Here is a 17,943-nt window from a genome sequence, read left to right as displayed (position 1 = left end):
ATGTGTATACTAAGCTGTTACATGAGAATGTTTTAATTTTTTATATGTAATTCCTTATTTTTCTTCCCAAAGCTTTTTATTTTTAGCTGAATTGCAATGAGATTGCTTTCTATTTTCCAAAGCATCAAAGTTGGAAATTTTCAGTGGGAAAATTACACTAAAACCAGGAGAATATAAACTTAATGAAATCTTTAGATTTTAGGAAACATGCCTTTCCTTTTATTTGTTCTGTCAAACTTCAATTCAATTTAAAAGAAAATGTTCCATCATCTGTGAGGCTTCCTTTAGCTTTCCTTGCTGCACTTTACAGTGTCAGATTACTACTTCTAGCTAACAGTGTTATGTATTGACTCTTTTTCTATCTTGGGGATGCTGTTGATGTTGATTTCTGAATTATTTACCAGATCTGGATGTTCATTAGAAAAAACTATGGAGCTTAAATACTAGAAGTGCCCCTGAATGAGAATCAACTAAATGAGACTCTCCAGAGATTAGGAATCTTTTAATATTCACTAATTCTAAGCCAGGTGTAGTGGTGTGTACCTGTAATCTAGTTACTTGGGAGGCTGAGGTGGGAGACTGGCTTGATCCCAGGAGTTTGAGGCCAGCCTGGGCAACCTGGTAAGGCCCCATCTCTAAATTTAGTATTAAAATTTGTTTTAAATTCACTATAATTCTAATGCACAGACAAGTATGGGGCAGATCTGGATCACTGCCTTTCATCTGGCCTTTACCTCAAAGAGAAAATAAGAATTGAACTCAAACCCAACTGTAAATACTAATGGCCATCTTGGAGAACACTGGCCCACCTCCATTCCAAAGCTAATCCTTCCTGTTCTTTTTTTTTTGCAGACAGTGTCCCTCTGGTTTTTCATATATTTGGTAGAGACGGAGTTTCACCATGTAGCCCAAGCTGGTCTTGAACTCCTACACTCAAGCAATCTACCCACTTCATCCTCCCAAAGTGCTGGAATTACAGGCATGAGCCACTGTGCCCAGCCCCTCCTGTGCTATTGTTGATACTATCTTGTTACAATCTTGAGACTGGTATACCGGGCATCTCCATCTTCAACCCATTTCTCCACTGAGCTTCTCTTAACATGTTAATGCCTCTCCTATTTGTCTAACTGCAATTCAATCTCTGGAGTTAAACTTCATTTAAAAAAATAGCTTTTAATATTTTGTTACCTCTCATCCACACTACCCATTGCACCAGGTGTTGGCACCCATACTCAGCTGTTCTTAGGTCAACAGTTACAGAGTATTTCTCAGTCTTATATATTTTCTTGACTTCATTTTGTTGACTACCTTGTCCATTGAAATTTTCTTCCTGCTCACACCTGTAATCCCAGCACTCTGGGAGGCCAAGGAGGGCAGATCACTTAAGGTCAGGAGTTCGAGACCAGCCTGGCCAACATGGTGAAACCCCGCCTCTACTCAAAATATAAAAATTAGCCAGGCGTGGTGGCGGGCACCTGTAATCCCAGCTACTTGGGAGGCTGAGACAGGAGAATCACTTGAACCCGGGAGGCAGAGGTTGCAGTGAGCCGAGATTGTGCCACTGCACTGATCCAGCCTGAGCGACAGAGCAAGACTGTCTCAAAAAAAGAAAAAAAAATTTTCCCATTGCTGGTTTTCCCATTTTCTTTCTGACCTTCCCACCTACCAGTCTTTGTTCCCCCATCCTTGACCCTCTTCTCCATGTGGATACCGTTGATAAACGTTTAGGTTTGAATGTCACCTTCCTTTTAGAATGTTCCATACCTTTAAGCGTTTGATAAAAGCTATGGTGGTTTCCCCAGAAAAATGTTCAATGGGAAGTTTTGCCTACATTTTTGGATTCACAGACCTCAGTTCCTGTGGCAGTGTTCATATACGTAAGTTCAGCTGTCACCTGTTTACAACTCAAATCCAATGGCTACCAGTTTTCCCACTGGACCTCTCTGCATTTAGCAATCTCTAAAATTGTATTCACTTGATTCTTAAAAAAAAAAAAAATGCAGATAGGATGTAACCTCTGTTTAAAATTTCTAGTGGCTGCTCTGGTCATCAGTTTAATAAAAATTCCTTAGCATGACCAAGAAGGCTCTTCACTACTCAAAAATAAAGGCCGGGCACGTGGTTCATGCCTGTAATCCCAGCACTCTGGGAGGCCAAGGCAGTAGGATCACTTGAGCCCAGGAATTCAAAACCAGCCTGGACTACATAATGAGACTCCATTTCTACTAAAAAAATTAATGGCTCATCATAATGTCCTGTTCAAAACTACTGAGTTTTAACCATAAGAAGTCAATTTTTGAAAACACAAAGTGTTTCAAGCCTTTACATTTGCTGTTCATTTTCTAAAGATACCCTTCCCATCAGTACGGACTCCACACTCCTGGTTATCCTCCAAGACGCAAATATCACCACTTTTGTAGTATCTTCCTTAAGCCACCTTCCAGTAGTTTGGTGTGCTTATTTCTATCCTAACAATTTGGGGGTATCTTTTAAAATTGCATAAATTGTATGGAATTAGATGAAACAAAGCCACGTTCAAATTCTTATAAAAATTTTAAAGTGAGTGGCTTAATTTCATCTGTAAACTAGGGACACCATCTACCATGTAGTTATTAGCTGTGAATACCAGAGAAAATACATGTAGAAAGTGCTAGTGCCTGCCACATACTATGTGCTCAATAAAACTCAGTGTTTTATATGCCTATCTCCAATAAATGGCAGAAAAGACTAACCTGTCTCAGAGTGCCTGGCTCATAGCAAGTACCATGTTCATGTTTTAAAAAACAGATGAAAGACAACAAGAAAGTCACATTCTAAAGCTTTTCAAGAAATAAAGAAATACAAAGTTTCTTCATCATTCTATTTATTACATGTATGAATATTAACATCTCATGGTGTCCATCTAAGTCAAAACCAACAAAAGAAAAAAGTTAACCATATCTCAAGCAAACATTCTTACAGATTCCCGTTACTTAAAATAGAAATATGTTCATCTGCATTAAATCATTTGACAATTTGAAAAATGTCTTTAAAAAAAAATCACCTTTAGTACTTAAATATATTTGTTAATTGTTTGATGGCATCAGTGTCCAAGTTCAAGAATAAAACTTGCTTCATTAGATATTTTCAAAAGTGAACATCTGGATGGTTCTCTATACCTGGAGATGTGTGTGTGTGTGTGTGTGTATATATATATATATATATATCTGTAAATATGTCCTATTTTGTCTTTAAAAGTTTTTCAAAATCTGGCTTTTCTATTTGAGAAAAGCCCTACGGTGCTCTCTCACAACCCCCTTTTGAAGGATGAAACTTCAAACTTTGCTGCTTTAATCACTGGGAGGCTACTAGAAAAAAAATCTTATGTTGAGGTTGCTGTTCAATTCCATTTTTACCCAATAAAAAGTACAGAAACTATTTGATGGTGTGCATAAATATTACACTCCATGAATAGCAAAAATATTTTTTATTTATAATTTACAGTTGCACAGTGAAAAATCGTACATTTTTACACATACAATTTCATTTTGTTAAATTTGCACACATCTACAGAACTTTCACACAACAAGCACCTGAAACTCTGCAGGCAGTAGGAAATGCAAATACTAAAATGTATTTATTAACCAAATGATAGCTGAAGGCCCTGCCTCAGCCAGACAATTTATATAGATATGTCTATATATACATAAAAAAATTTTTCACCTTCTAGATCCAACAGCAGCTTTTTTAAAAAAGAAAAACATACCTTTCTCATTTTATTTAAACTGACTCGACTGTGTCATTTTCTGTTTTAATTTCAGAGGGTGTTGCTATGCTTTCCTCTGTACAAGCTGGTGGTGTATCAATTCGTTCTTCCTTAACTTTGGGACTTTCACAGGGTTCCTGCAATTCGTTTTTGACAATGTTCAACATAATATTCAAAGGGTTTTCAACCGGTGTCTTGCTGGGAGATGGTGTACAATCAAATGAAGATGTCTACAAAATGAAAGGCCCTATGAGTACTGATGAAAGTTCAAAATTCTCACATTAAATAACAGTTGTGTAAGACCCTTGTATGGACAAGAGAACACACATACAACCAAATGCAAATGAAACACCTGCCTCCCAACAAAATGTGCCATCAAGACAACCAAAAATAAAATATATATTGCACGTTCAATATGTACTCAGCAGTGAGTTAAGCAGTTAACAGCTAAGTTGTAGGACATTATACAGCCAAAAAAAGTTGACTAGACATGCTTCTACATTTTAATCACTACATAGATGTTAAACTCATATACTGGGACTTGTTACTACCCTAATTTCAAATAGTCTGAGTATTTTAAATCCCCACAAACCATCATCCTCAACACTAGTCTTCTGACAACCTAAATAAACCTTCCAAATTGCCTCCAACCCATTATCTCTAAAAACTTATTTGTTCCATTACTTGGTTTTACATCAGACTACAAATATGACCATTTGAACTTTTTTTTTTTTTTTTGAGACAGTCTCACTCTTGTTGCGCAGGTTGCAGTGCAGTGGCATGAACTCAGCTCACTGCAACCTCCATCTCCTGGGTTCAAACAACTCTCCTGCCTCAGCCTCACAAGCAGGTGGGACTATAGGCACCCGCCACCATGCCTGGCTAGTTTTTGTATTTTTAGTAGAGACAGGGTTTCACCATGTTGGCCAGGCTGGTCTCGAACTCCTGACCTCAGGTGATCCATGCGCCTCGGCCTCCCAAAGTGCTGGGATTACAGGCATGAGCCACCACGCCCAGCTGACCATTTGAACTTTTAAGGTCAACGACTGGTATCATTTTTAGATTCCATATGTGATCATTAAAAAGTATACCTATTTTGGCCGAGCACGGTGGCTCACGCCTATAATCCCAGCACTTTGGGAGGCCAAGGTGGGTGGATCACTGAGGTCAGGAGTTCAAGACCAGCCTGACCAATGTGGTGAAACCCTGTCTCTACTAAAAATAAAAAATTAGCCAGGTGTGGTGGTGCACGCCTGTAATCCCAGCTACTTGGTAAGCAGGGGCAGGAGAATCACTTGAACCCAGGAGGTGGAGGTTGCAGTGAGCCGAGATTGCGCCACTGCACTCCAGCCTGGGCAACAAGAGCGAAACTTTGTCTCAAAACAAAACAACAAGAAGAATATACCTATTTAGATGGCTGAATAGAGATGTAAGAAAAAAAATAGTAGTAAATGCTACCCATAGCTCTAGAAACCTATCCCCATCAGGATCCTTATCTTCACTTTTCCTCACATTTCTTTGGGCCTAGTGGACTAGTAAAAGATACCATGATTCAAGTGAATAAAATGCAAGGAATGATAAATTTCAAAAATTTAATTGTTTGCATATCACAGAAAATGATATTCATATATGTCAATTCTGTCAATCTGGCACCAATTTTTACTGAACAACCTAAATGCTATATCAAAAAACAAAAACAGTTCAATATATTAAGTTTAAAATAACAATATTGCTCTGATGCAAAAACTGAAAAGTAAAATTTATTAATGCAAATGAGAACAAATACAGTAACCAAAAAGAACTTACATTTTGATAATCTTCATAACATGATGGATGATAAATCTGAAGCAAAAAGAAAAAAAGTAAATATGTGCATATTCATTTCTAATGGGCTATTCTGATATTTCTTTTTAACTTTAAACCAGAAGATAGTCTTTGGAAAGAAGACAAAAATTATTTGGTCCCAAAATGGATAAAACCAAATTTTCATCCTTATGCTTAAAGAGTCTGAAAAACTGACTTCTCTTGGCCCATTTAAGTATCTAGCCTAACTTGCTTTGTTTTCAGCACAGTATAGTTTGATGATGAAATATAAATCCACAATCAAAATAGTGTGGGTGGACAGAAAAATGACTAACTAGATTCAGAAGACCTGGTCCTGGGTCTGTCACTGACTACCAGTGCAACCTCCTACGTAAAGTGAGTACAGAACCGGGTGACTGCTAAGATCCCTTCTAATTCAAACATTCTATTACTAAAGTCCAATACCTTTTTTATTAAGACCAAAAATCAAACAAAAACTATTACGAACCCCCTCCTTTCGAAGTAATGTGTTAACCCAACAAAAAAATACTAATCTTAACACTTCCTTTTAAAGAAATGAAAATTACCTTTCCATCTACTCTAATAGCATTTTTCAAATGCCATTCCTCCTCTTCTTCATCCCAGTATTGTTCAAATTGTTCTTGACAGATTTCACAACTCTAAAATACAATCATATAAAATGAAATTTACATAATAGACCATATTTAACCCCATTAAGTAAAAATATACAAACATTGTTAAGTGGAGTAAGGAATTTATGAGTGTTCCAAAAGTTTGAATAATGTCCAATATATGATTCAAAATACATTTACAGGATTCTGTCAATCTTTCCAGCAAAAAGAGTAAACATTTCACTGCTTTCGGCCACTGTAGTTATGAAACTCAAAGCTAGATTGTAAGAGTAAAATTGAAGAGTAGAGCTTTCAAGAAGTCTTAAAATCATTAAAACAGGGATATAAAAATATAGTGATATGTTTATGAGTATTTACTTAAAGGAAGTGAGGGACACTCCCACTGTGAGAAAATTTAAACGTTCTTCTCTCACCTCAACTGCTCCAGCTGGTCCAGCAGGTACACTTTGGAACTCTTTTTCTTTAGCAGCCTCTTGAGTTTTGAGCACAACTTCTTCATGCACCTTTTCAAAAAACTGGCTCTTTGCCCGTTCTTCCAGATCAGCTATCTCCTCAAATTCTATCCAGTCCTTAAAAGGAGTTGATTTTTAAAAGATTATTCCATTTATTTCTAAATTTTTACAGTGTATCTTCAATATAATGCCATTTAAAGGTAGGGGTACATTCTTTTCTACATTATGCTCTAATATTATTTAAAATTATACTTTGAAACATATAACTAATGACAACATAAAACTAATTAAGATCTTTTCCATTAACTCTATAGTTACAACTACTAATTCAAAAAAGACAAGCTTCAAGTACATTTTTTTTTTTTTTTTTTTTACAAAAAACAGTCCTAGAGGCTTGGAATTTTAGAGCTAGAACAAGCTTGTAGGCTACACTCTAATCTTAATAATAAAAAAAAAACACATTCTCTTCAAAATTCATTTTTTTAAAAATGTGTTTATATTCTAGGGGTCAAAGCCTTGGAATTTTAGAGCTAGAACAAGCCTGTATGCTATACTCTAATCTTAATTTAAAAAAAAAAAAAAACTCTTCAAAATTCATTTAAAAAAAATCTGTTTATATTCTAGGGGTCAAATTTTATTCAGGAAATTCACATATTAGATTCCAGCAATTATTAAAATTATTTAAATAAAATTATTAAATTTCAGTAATTATTAAAATTAATATACTTTTAGAATGATATAATTTAAGCCTAAAAGACACTATGGAGGCACATGGGTTACTTACTGTTAAACTGTAGTACCAACGTCTATGAGTGACTTTTCTGCTAACATCCTTTTCAGTTCTATTTTGCCGATAATGCCAGTCCAAATGATCCGCATAAACATCTGTCTGTGATGTTGTAAACCTCATTCCACAAGAGTAACACTGAATACCAGTGTACAGTCGATTGATAACACTGTCATAACGTCTATTTTGAAAAAGAAATAATCTTTAGTGTTGATAATATGGCTTAATGGCCTTTAAAAGCCAATTACAAGTATTTCAATTTTCTATATTGTAACAATGGTGAAACCAAGAGCTGGCTGAAACAGTTAATACCCAAAGATCAGTATTATTCTCTAACAATGTGATTGACCCTCTTTACCTTAACTTTGGTGACTTTTGGAACATGGAGCCTGTCTTCTTATTGATAGCCCTGACCCATTTATTTATTTCCTTTTAGCTAAAAATGAAATGATCCTGTGCTAGCTAACAAGACAATAGTTAGCTTATTATAGTTTGGAGTCAAGTCAAGACGGACATGGCAGAACAGTTAAATTTCACCTCTCTACGATCTCTGGCATTCTGAATAATTCAACTTCTCCACTCTGGTGTTAACAGTGAAAAAAGTACAGAAGAAATAATAATAGTATGGATAACTAAAGAGAAAACTTAGAAGGCCGTTGGGAAACAATAATTAGTTTGCTGTGGTCCACAAATAATTAGTTTTTTAAATTCTGGGCTCCCTATATGGGAAGAAACAGGTATATATAGAAGACCAAGTAAGTGAACAAACAGAGCAGTTATTAACTCCAAGAAAAAAAAAAAATAGCCGAGTGTGGTGGCTCACGCCTGTAATCCCAGCACTTTGGGAGGCCAAGGCGGGCAGATCACGAGGTCAGGAGTTCGAGACCAACCTGACCAAAGTGGTGAAACCCTGTCCCTACTAAAAATACAAAAATTAGCTGGGTGTGGTGGCACATGCCTGTAATCCCAGCTACTTAGGAGGCTGAGGCAGGAGAATCACTTGAATCGGGAGGCGGAGGATGCAGTGAGCCAAGATCACGCCACTGCACTCCAGCCTGGGCCACAGAGTGAGACCCCATCTCAAAAAAAAAAAAAAGAAAATAGTAGAATAAAGCAAAGAACAGAACACTGGTACTTTGTTACAGCAACAAAATAAACATCTAGTCACAATATTAATATTGAATAATAAAAAACAGTCTTACAACTACATGGAGGGGAGTTAGTAGGACAGTACAAGGGCTAGCTAAATCCACCCCCTGCCCGTTTTTTTTGGAGACGGAGTCTCGCTCTGTCGCCCAGGATGCAGTGCAGTGGCCCGATCTCAGCTCACTAAAGCCTCCGCCTCTTGGGTTCAAGCAATTCTCCCTGCCTCAGCCTCCCGAGTAGCTGGGATTACAAGTGCCCACTACCACGCCCAGCTAATTTTAGTATTTCTAATAGAGACAAGTTCTAGTAGAGACATGTTACCATGTTGGCCAAGCTGGTCTTGAACTCCTGACCTCAGGTGATCTGCCCGCCTCAGCCTCCCAAAGTGCTGGGATTACAGGCATAAGCCACTGCACCCAGCCTAAATCACTTTCAGAAAGTTAAGAGATTATGTCCAGATGTGATAAATCAAGAAACAGAAAATTATGTATAATATAAGAAATAGGTGGCTCAAACCTGTAATCCCAGCACTTTGGGAGGCTGAGGCGGGCAGATACTTGAACCCAGGAGTTTGAGAACAGCCTGGACAACATGGTGAAACCCCATCTCTACTAAAAACACAAAAATTAGCTGGGCGTGGTGATGGGTGCCTATAATCTTAGCTACTCAGGAGGCTGAGGCAGGAGAATCACTTGAACCTGGGAGGCGGAGGTTGCAGTGAGCCAAGACAGTGCCACTGCACTCTAGCATGGGTGATAGAGCGAGATTCTGTCTCAAAAAAAAAAAAAGAAAGAAAGAAAGAAAAAGAAAGAAAGAAAGAAAGAGGTAAATGCCAGAAAAAATAGTTTGAAAAGTTAAAAAAATAAAATGATTGCCTCTAGGGTACAGTGTTGGGTGAAGGAGAAAGGGATGCCATCTTTTATTAAAAGCCTTTATGTGAAAGTATTACTTTGAAATAAAATGATTTTACATTATAGTATCTAACTCAAATTTAAAAAATGATTTTAAGAGTGAAAAACTCATTCACTGTTTTATTTTTTATAAAGTACTCACAGGATTAATGAATTTATTCACTAGAAAAATCTTTAAATGTTTTTTATAATACAATAGAAAATTATGAAAAGATATGCACCAAATGTTAACAGTTGTTATCCATAAAGAGAGTTCTACGTTTTCTTGATTTTATTTATAGTATGTTCTAATTTTCCACAATTAACATTACTTATAAAATGAAAAAAAAAATTTTTTTTTTTTTTTTGAGTCACAGTCTCGCTCTTTCACCCAGGCCGGAGTGCAGTGGCGCTATCTTGGCTCACTGCAAGCTCCACCTCCCGGGTTCATGCCATTCTCCTGCCTCAGCCTTCTGAGTAGCTAGGACTACAAGCGCCCACCACTGCGCCCAGCTAATTTTTTGTATTTTTAGTAGAGACGAGGTTTCACCATGTTAGCCACGATGGTCTTGTTAGCCAGGATGGTCTTGATCTCCTGACCTCGTGATCCACCTGCCTCGGCCTCCCAAAGTGCTGGGATTACAGGCCTGAGCCACCGCGCACAGCCGATTTTTTTTAAATTGTAAATGCTGGACTATGAAAATCTCATTTCCGAACCTCAAAAATGTAAGAATATCAATACAGAAAAAATGACGATAAACAGAAAATGAAACTAAACAGGAATACATGAATTATCAATACCTAATATTTAAACTCCCTAAGTTTTCTGTATCACAGATTAAAAAATGAAAATTTTGAGGGACCAGGTGTGGTGGCTCACACCTGTAATCCCAGCACTTTGGGAGGCCAAGGCAGGTGGATCACTGGAGGTTAGGAGTTCGAGACTAGTCTGGCCAACATGGTGAAACCCCATCTCTACTAAAAATACAAAAATCAGCCGGGTACGGTGGCGCACACATGTAATCCCAGGAGAATCACTTGAACCTGGGAGGCGGAGGTTGCAGTGAGTCAAGATCATGCCACTGAACTCCAGCCTGGGCAGCAGAGTGAGACTTTTGGGGGTGGCCTTTGGCCCAAGTACTTGTACAGCAGACATATTTTAAAAGAAGATTTAAAAATAGGCTTCCCAAAGACTATGTTATGTATATTTTACCACATTAAAAAAAAAAAAAAAAAAAAAAAAAAGACTTCCTAAATGTTAAAACAGTAAAAGGGATAAAGGGAAAGGGAAAGCACTAATGGTAACAATGTCCACTATAACAGTGTTATTAAAGTCACTGCCTCTTTATCTTAAAGAAAATTAGATTACATACTGTTTCAATTCTTCAACTGTAAAATTAGTAAGATCTGGAACATCTTGATCTTCATTTTGATCTTCCTCCTCTTCAGGGGGAGGCTGAGCAGCTACTTCACTTACTTCTTCAATTAAGAAGAGACATACAAATTTCTTAATACCATTCTCCATGTATTCTTTACAGAGGAACACTATATAGTATTATAAGCAAATAGAGAAATCCACCTAGTCCATTCAGTGCTTCTGATCTCAAGTTTACTGGCCAAGGAACCTAATACAATTTTTTATTTTGATATGTGATGTTAACTCTGATCTCTTAAAAGTCACCTATAATAAAAGTCATTTATTTCATCAATATTCAAAACCTTTTCAAAAGTTAAATTAACATAAAATTACTGGTAAAAAGCCTGCACATTAGGTATGTTAGTTAACTGAAACACATGTCCACTATAAGGTAGTTCAATCTTAGGAAATCTAAAAGAATTTCATTATAAACCAAAAATCAAAAATAAAAACTATACCTAGGAATTCAATTATTGTAAGGAGCTTTATCATAACTTGTATTATTATATTACATCATACATCGCAAAAACTTAATGAAGCTTTGTGTACATTTAATTATAAAATCACACTTACGTGCTGTACTTGAATCGGGTTGGGACAATTTGAGAATTCCTGTTTTTAGCAATTTTGAAAACAATTCATTTACATCCACCTGACTGAGATGATTATCAGGATATGCCTTAGGGAGGGCTCCTAACAAAAAAAAAAAAGAAAAAAAACCACTCTTGAAGTGAATGTAGAACTTAAAGATGCAAATTATACTAAGCATTTTTCAAAGTTTTCTTCAAGATGTCCTGCCAACAGTAAATTTGACAAAATCTAATTTATTAGTAAGTTTAATTTCAAAAGCCCCTAAGATTATCTTTTCATTTAGGTCTACAAGTCAGCATGACTTGAGAATATATTCTTTTTTCCTTTTTTTTTTTGTTTTTTTTATTATACTTTTAAGTTGTAGGGTACATGTGCACAATGTGGAGGTTTGTTACATAGGTATACATGTACCATATTGATTTCCTGCACCAATCAACTCGTCATTTATATTAGGTATTTCTCCTAATGCTATTCCTCCCCCAGCCCCCCATCCCCCAACTGGTCCCGGTGTGTGATGTTCCCTGCCCTGTGTCCAAGTGTTCTCATTGTTCAATTCCTACCTACAAGTGAGAACATGCGGTGTTTGGTTTTCTGTCCTTATGACAGTTTGCTTAGAATGACGGCTTCCAGCTTCATCCATGTCCCTGCAAAGGACATGAACTCATCCTTTTTTATGGCTGCAAAGTATTCCACGGTGTATATGTGCCACACTTTCTTAATCCAGTCTATCATTGATGGACATTTGGGTTGGTTCCAAGTCTTTGCTATTGTGAATAGTGCTGCAATAAACATACCTGTGCATGTGTCTTTATAATAGCATGATTTATAATCCTTTGGGTATATACCCAGTAATGGGATTGCTGGGTCAAATAGTATTTCTAGTTCTAGATGCTTGAGGAATCACCACACTAGAGTTGAGAATATATTCTAAAACAAATGCTGAGAACACTGAAAACAATGACCCTTTATGCTCCCTTCTCCCACACAATGCAGCACCACTCCTATCTCCAACTTTCCACCTTTCTAATTCTCTCTTCCTCATCTTCTAAGTGCGCTGGAAAAAGCAGTTTTATATAGATGAAATAGTTTATCACCTCTTAGTACTAGGCCTAAGTGGAAGTACTCCTGACCTCAATGCTCCCTGACACAACAGGAGAACTGAAAAAGGGAGATGAATCAGATGGCTCAGAGTATACCTGCTCCTATGACCTTTGCTAAAAAGTATACAGCCCTTGCAAAGCAGCTCAAGCTATTGCTGAAAAGGTGTCATGGTTACTACAGCTTCAATAACTTGAATAAATAAGATAAGCCTAACAATATTGTTTTGCTTGATAAGGAATCCTCATTGGTGAGGAATCATTCCAGTCTCATATTTTTCCAAGCACTATTCTAATAATTGTGATTCTTTCTTGTTTTTGATTTGGTTTTGAGATGGAGTCTCGCTCTGTTGCCCAGGCTGGAGTGCAGGGGCACGATCACAGCTCACTGCAAGCTCCACCTCCTGGGTTCACGCCATTCTCCTGCCTCAGCCTCCTGAGCAGCTGGACTACAGGTGCCTGCCACCATGCCCAGCTAATTTCTTTTTGTATTTTTAGTAGAGATGGGGTTTCACCGTGTTAGCCAGGATGGTCTTGATCTCCTGATCTCATGATCTGCCTGCCTTGGCCTCCCAAAAGTGCTGGGATTACAGGTGTGAGCCACCGTGCCCGGCCATAATTGTGATTCTTTAACTCAACTATGAAAACAGTATTTTAGGCCAGGTGCAGCGGCTCACACCTGTAATCCCAGCACTTTGGGAGGCCGATGCAGGTGGATCACCTGAGGTCCAGAGTTTGAGACCAGCCTGGCCAATATGGTGAAACCTTGTCTCTACTAAAAATACAAAAATTAGCTGGTTGTGGTGGCCCACGCCTGTAATCCCAGCTACTCAGGAGGCTGAGGCATGAGAATCGTTTGAAACCAGGAGGCGGAGGTTGCAGTGATCAAGATCACACCACTGTACTACAGCCTGGAAAACAGAGCAAGAAGACCCTGTCTCAAAAAAAAAAGAAAACAATATTTTAATGCATTTGTATGTCACTATGATGCATCTCACTACACCTATACAGAAAAGTTTTGAACCACTAAAAATTCCTCTTAATCGCAGAAATTCAATTTGCATCCACATACACATAATCCTTACCCTTAACCACTGTATACTCTACATTTATCATACTGCCTTATATATAGTAGGCTAATTAATGTCTGTTCAAGCTAAATGTCTGAATACATGAATGAACAGATCAACTTCAATAATCAATTACAGTAACATTTAACTCACTAGTTTAACCTTTACTTTCCTTTAAATTGCTATTTATATGCCTGAGATGCATAATTAGCTATTCACATGTCTGAGGGCAGCCAAGTCTAGTAACCAAGAGCATAAACTGTGGAACCAGACTCCTGGGATTTTAACCAGAAATCCCACTTTCCAGTTGTGTGACATAATCAAGTTCCTTATCTATGCCTCAGTTTCCCGTGCCTGTACAAAGGGTAATAACAGTTCCTAAGATTGTTATGAGGTTAAATTAATTCATATTTGTAAGGAACTGAGGTGTTTGGCATTATTATGTGTTTTTTGTTAAACCAAAAAAAAAAAAAAATCAATAGCCTTTCTATATGATTAAGCTCTTTGAGGTCAAGTGTGGTGGCTCACGCCTATAAACCCAACACTTTGGGAGGCCGAGGTGGGAGGATTGCTTGAGTTCAGGAGTTTGAGACCAGCCTGGGCTATATAGTGAGCACCCTCTTAAAAAAAAAAAAAAACTTTAAAAAAATAAAAATAAAGCTCTTTGAATGATGAACCTTATTAAATTCATCCTAGCATACTGCCTAACATACAGCAGATGACTAATATATGTCTGAATGAATAAATGAACATGGGTATATTTCCTACTAGAAAAGGGATGTTTACACTTTCAAATTAGAGAAGGAACCTTGAGAGAAGCTAAATATAGCACACTGAAAACTGCTGACACATCTTTTAAGAGTAAGAACTTGAAGAACGAAGACACACCTAATGTCCCATTCAATATCCCCAAACAAGGGGAATAATTGTGATTTCTTCTGTGACACTGCTATGTCCTGTACACATACACATATAACCCAAGGTTGTAAAAGCCAAACAAGGCTGGGCACAGTGGCTCATACCTGTAGTCCCAGAACTTTGGGAGGTCAAGGCAAGTAGATCACCTGAGGTCAGGATTCAAGCCACCCTGACCAATATGGTGAAACTCTGCCTGTATTAAAAATACAAAAATTAGCCAGGTGTAGTGGCATGTGCCTGTAGTCCCAGCTACTGAGGAGGCTGAGCCCGGGAGAACTGCTTGAACCCGGGAGGCAGAGGTTGCAGTGAGCTGAGATCATGCCACTGCACTCCAGCGTGGGTGACAAGAGCAAGACTCGTCTCAAAAAAAAAAAAAGAAACAAGAAAATTTGTAGTTTCTGTAGAGCATCTCATGCCACTAACCCCAATATAACAAATCCTCTGCTCAACAATAAAAACTGAGTTCTAAAGGAAAATACATTAATATAGCACTTGACAAGTTACAAAGTACTTTTGCATATACTATATCATTTGATTCTCAAAAAAAAAAAAAAACCAGACAAATACTGATACTACCATATCCTGGTTTTTTTTTTTTTTTTTTTTTTCGAGACAGAGTCTCACTCTGTCGCCAGGCCTAAGTGCAGTGGCATGATCTTGGCTCACTGTAACCTCCACCTCCTGGATTCAAGTGATTCTCCTGCCTCAGCCTCCTGAGTAGCTGGGACTACAGGCACGCACCACCACACTCATATAATTTTTGTATTTTTAGTAGAGACGGGGTTTTACCATGTTGGCCAGGATGGTCTCCATCTCTTGACCTTGTGATCCACCTGCCTCAGCCTCCCAGAGTGTGGGATTCCAGGCGTGAGCCACCATGCTGGGCCCATATGCTGTTTACAGAGGAAAAAAACTGAACCTCAGGGGAGATACTTGCTTAAAGCCTGCGCATTTATAAGGTAACAGAATAGAGATTCCAACCCTGGTCTTCTGGGCTTTAGATACCAAATTCTTTCCTTCTCTTTTCATTATAGTAACAAAATAATAATAACAAATATTAACTAGTCATAATTGTCCATGTAGAAATTAAAAATTAAAAGCTTCCAAATTAATTGAATTTCTTGACACAATTTAAGGACTAATGTATAAAAAAGAGCTTGGCTAGGATTTCCTAATTACTTCAGAAGTTTTGGAAAACTCCATAAATTTATTGTAAACTGATTAACTCAATGCTACAGTAAAGCATGTTTCTGAAACAGCTGTTTCAATGATTCAGAAATGAAAGCAAGTATCACTAATGTATATACTTCCCACTTACCACATATTAAAACTAAAATTCATTTTGCCGGGCATGTGCCATCTCAGCACTTTGGGAGGCTGAGGCGGGCAGATCACATGAGGTCAGGAGCTCGAGACCAGCCTGGCCAAGATGGTGAAACCCCATCTCTGGTAAAAATACAAAAGTTAGCCAGGTCTGGTGGCACACGCCTGTAGTCCCAGCTACTTGGGAGGTTGAGACAGGGGAATCGCTTGAACCCCGGAGGCAGAGGCTGCAGTGAGGCAATATGGCACCACTGCACTCCAGCCTGGGTAAGAGAGTAATACTCTGCCTCATAAATAAATAAACAAAACTAAAATCAATTTTAAAAGTCCTTTTATCTAGTACTAAGCATCACCCCATAGTAACAAAGATGCTTATCAGTGAACCTGGCTAGGAAAGCCGCTTTTTGCTATTTGAGTGCCCATAAAAACATAAAAATTAATCAACTTTACTAATGCAGTATCCTTAGTATTCACTGAGATTTCTGAGGTCTGTCATTTATTTCATTCTATCTCAACACAAATGTCATACCTTCCCTCCCACTCCCAGTTTCCACCCAGTAGGTTTCCTTCCCTCTGTTTTGTGGACTACAAGTCCCCGCTAACCATCTCTAGCTGTAAATAGGGTCAATGTGAATACACATCCACAATGTAAATAAACTTAGAAAAGGAACAAAAATATGTCAGCCAGATTAAATTTCTCTAAATTAAATATACCTTTGCAAAATTGTCATTTCCTAAAATTCACAAAGTTAGCTATTCAACAAAACAATAATCATTTGTCTTTGAAAAACAAAGTTCAGAAAGTACATACCTGAAGGATTCTGAACAAATCCAGGATTTTGTGGATGAACTGGTAAAAACTGTTGTCCTTGACCAAAAGCTACTGGCTGAGCAACACCACTCAGAACCTTTAAGAAAAACCTTAATTTTAAGAACATGCTTTCCGTATTTCAAGTAAAACTTTTAACATCCTAATTACATAAAAATATTCATAGATGTCACAAGGCCTGGCTTATAAATAAAGATTTAGAAAGGTAACTTGGCTGCGTCACTTCACTTCTAGGTCTTCTACAAACAGGAACAATAAAACCTTCCCTTATCTGTTCCACAGAGGTATAAGTTACTAAGAATGGGTTAAAACTTCTTTGAAAAGTTTAAAGTACCTACTAGAGAGGAAAAGTAGCCCCCCAAAAAGGAAAATGTTAAGATACCGTGCAAACATAAGGTAACTAGCTGTGTTACTTTACATAAGTCACTTTACCTTGCTGGTGCTTTCCCTTATTTTATAAATAGAAGAACTGACATAATGCAATATGATCTACACACAATCAAAAGGGCTAGTTAGGAGCAAAACTGAGGCCAGAACTCCTAACCCTTGCCACTTTTCCACAGATATCAAAAGCCTGTTTTAATTAGCAATCTGAATTACCAAGCAGGTAAGCGTCTTGCTTGGCCATCATCTTTGCACATGGTTATAGCTACATTACAAAGTAATCTTGTAAAAGGTCTTGTAAAAGATGTCAAAGGGAATGTTAAAAAATAGAACAGTCATGGAGCAAGAACTATACTGGCATACAAATACAGCATTTGCAGTCCAGAGGGAGGCAGGACTTCTACATATTGCTGGTATGTAAATAAACATCCATTTATAATCCTTGTTCAGTACACATGTGGACTTCTGGTGGTGAGTACACATAATAAAAACCCCACCAATTCTGTGTAATGTAGAAACAAGACTAAGTAAGTACCATTCTAGAGTATCTGTCAATAACAGTATCATTTCTTTCAAGGATACACAGTAGAGTAAATCTAGGCAGACCAACTGTTTTTTCATACCATTAGAGATGAACAGAAGGACTACTTTCTATCAATAATGTTCCTAATGTGCTTTTAAAATCTTTCTTATTTTGTATTTTCTTCCATGCAATCTTACTACTATAAAATAAATCTGTCATAGTAAGAAAATGTCAGCACCTGGGAAAGAAATAAAACTCAGCCCAGAATTTCAGCACGCAAGCAAAAGCAGTCATTCAAAACCAACCGAATTAATC

At 37.5% G+C, this 17,943-nt stretch overlaps 1 protein-coding gene across 4 annotated transcripts in view; it reads right to left on the bottom strand.

Annotated features, from left to right (window-relative positions):
- Positions 1 to 2,846: 2,846 nt before the first annotated feature.
- The window catches only part of PCF11 (PCF11 cleavage and polyadenylation factor subunit), a 28,599-nt gene continuing 13,502 nt past the window's right edge, over positions 2,847 to 17,943 (bottom strand). For 2 of the 4 annotated variants that reach the window (XM_055281247.2, XM_055281248.2), the window contains exons 9-16: positions 16,704 to 16,800; positions 11,467 to 11,586; positions 10,850 to 10,955; positions 7,438 to 7,621; positions 6,615 to 6,770; positions 6,136 to 6,228; positions 5,552 to 5,587; positions 2,847 to 3,975 (exon numbers count right to left, since the gene is read on the bottom strand). In XM_055281247.2, coding sequence (XP_055137222.1) covers positions 3,760 to 3,975; positions 5,552 to 5,587; positions 6,136 to 6,228; positions 6,615 to 6,770; positions 7,438 to 7,621; positions 10,850 to 10,955; positions 11,467 to 11,586; positions 16,704 to 16,800 — 1,008 coding nt within the window. In that variant the 3' untranslated portion in view covers positions 2,847 to 3,759. The remainder of the gene's footprint in view (positions 3,976 to 5,551; positions 5,588 to 6,135; positions 6,229 to 6,614; positions 6,771 to 7,437; positions 7,622 to 10,849; positions 10,956 to 11,466; positions 11,587 to 16,703; positions 16,801 to 17,943) is intronic. The other 2 variants (XM_055281246.2, XM_055281249.2) reach the window with 1 other exon arrangement.

This window comes from Symphalangus syndactylus, chromosome 6, assembly GCF_028878055.3.
Source record: "Symphalangus syndactylus isolate Jambi chromosome 6, NHGRI_mSymSyn1-v2.1_pri, whole genome shotgun sequence".
In the NCBI taxonomy this organism is placed as follows: domain Eukaryota; kingdom Metazoa; phylum Chordata; class Mammalia; order Primates; family Hylobatidae; genus Symphalangus; species Symphalangus syndactylus.
Note: the sequence above shows the minus strand (reverse complement) of the source record. Positions and strands in the feature narration are given on the sequence as shown.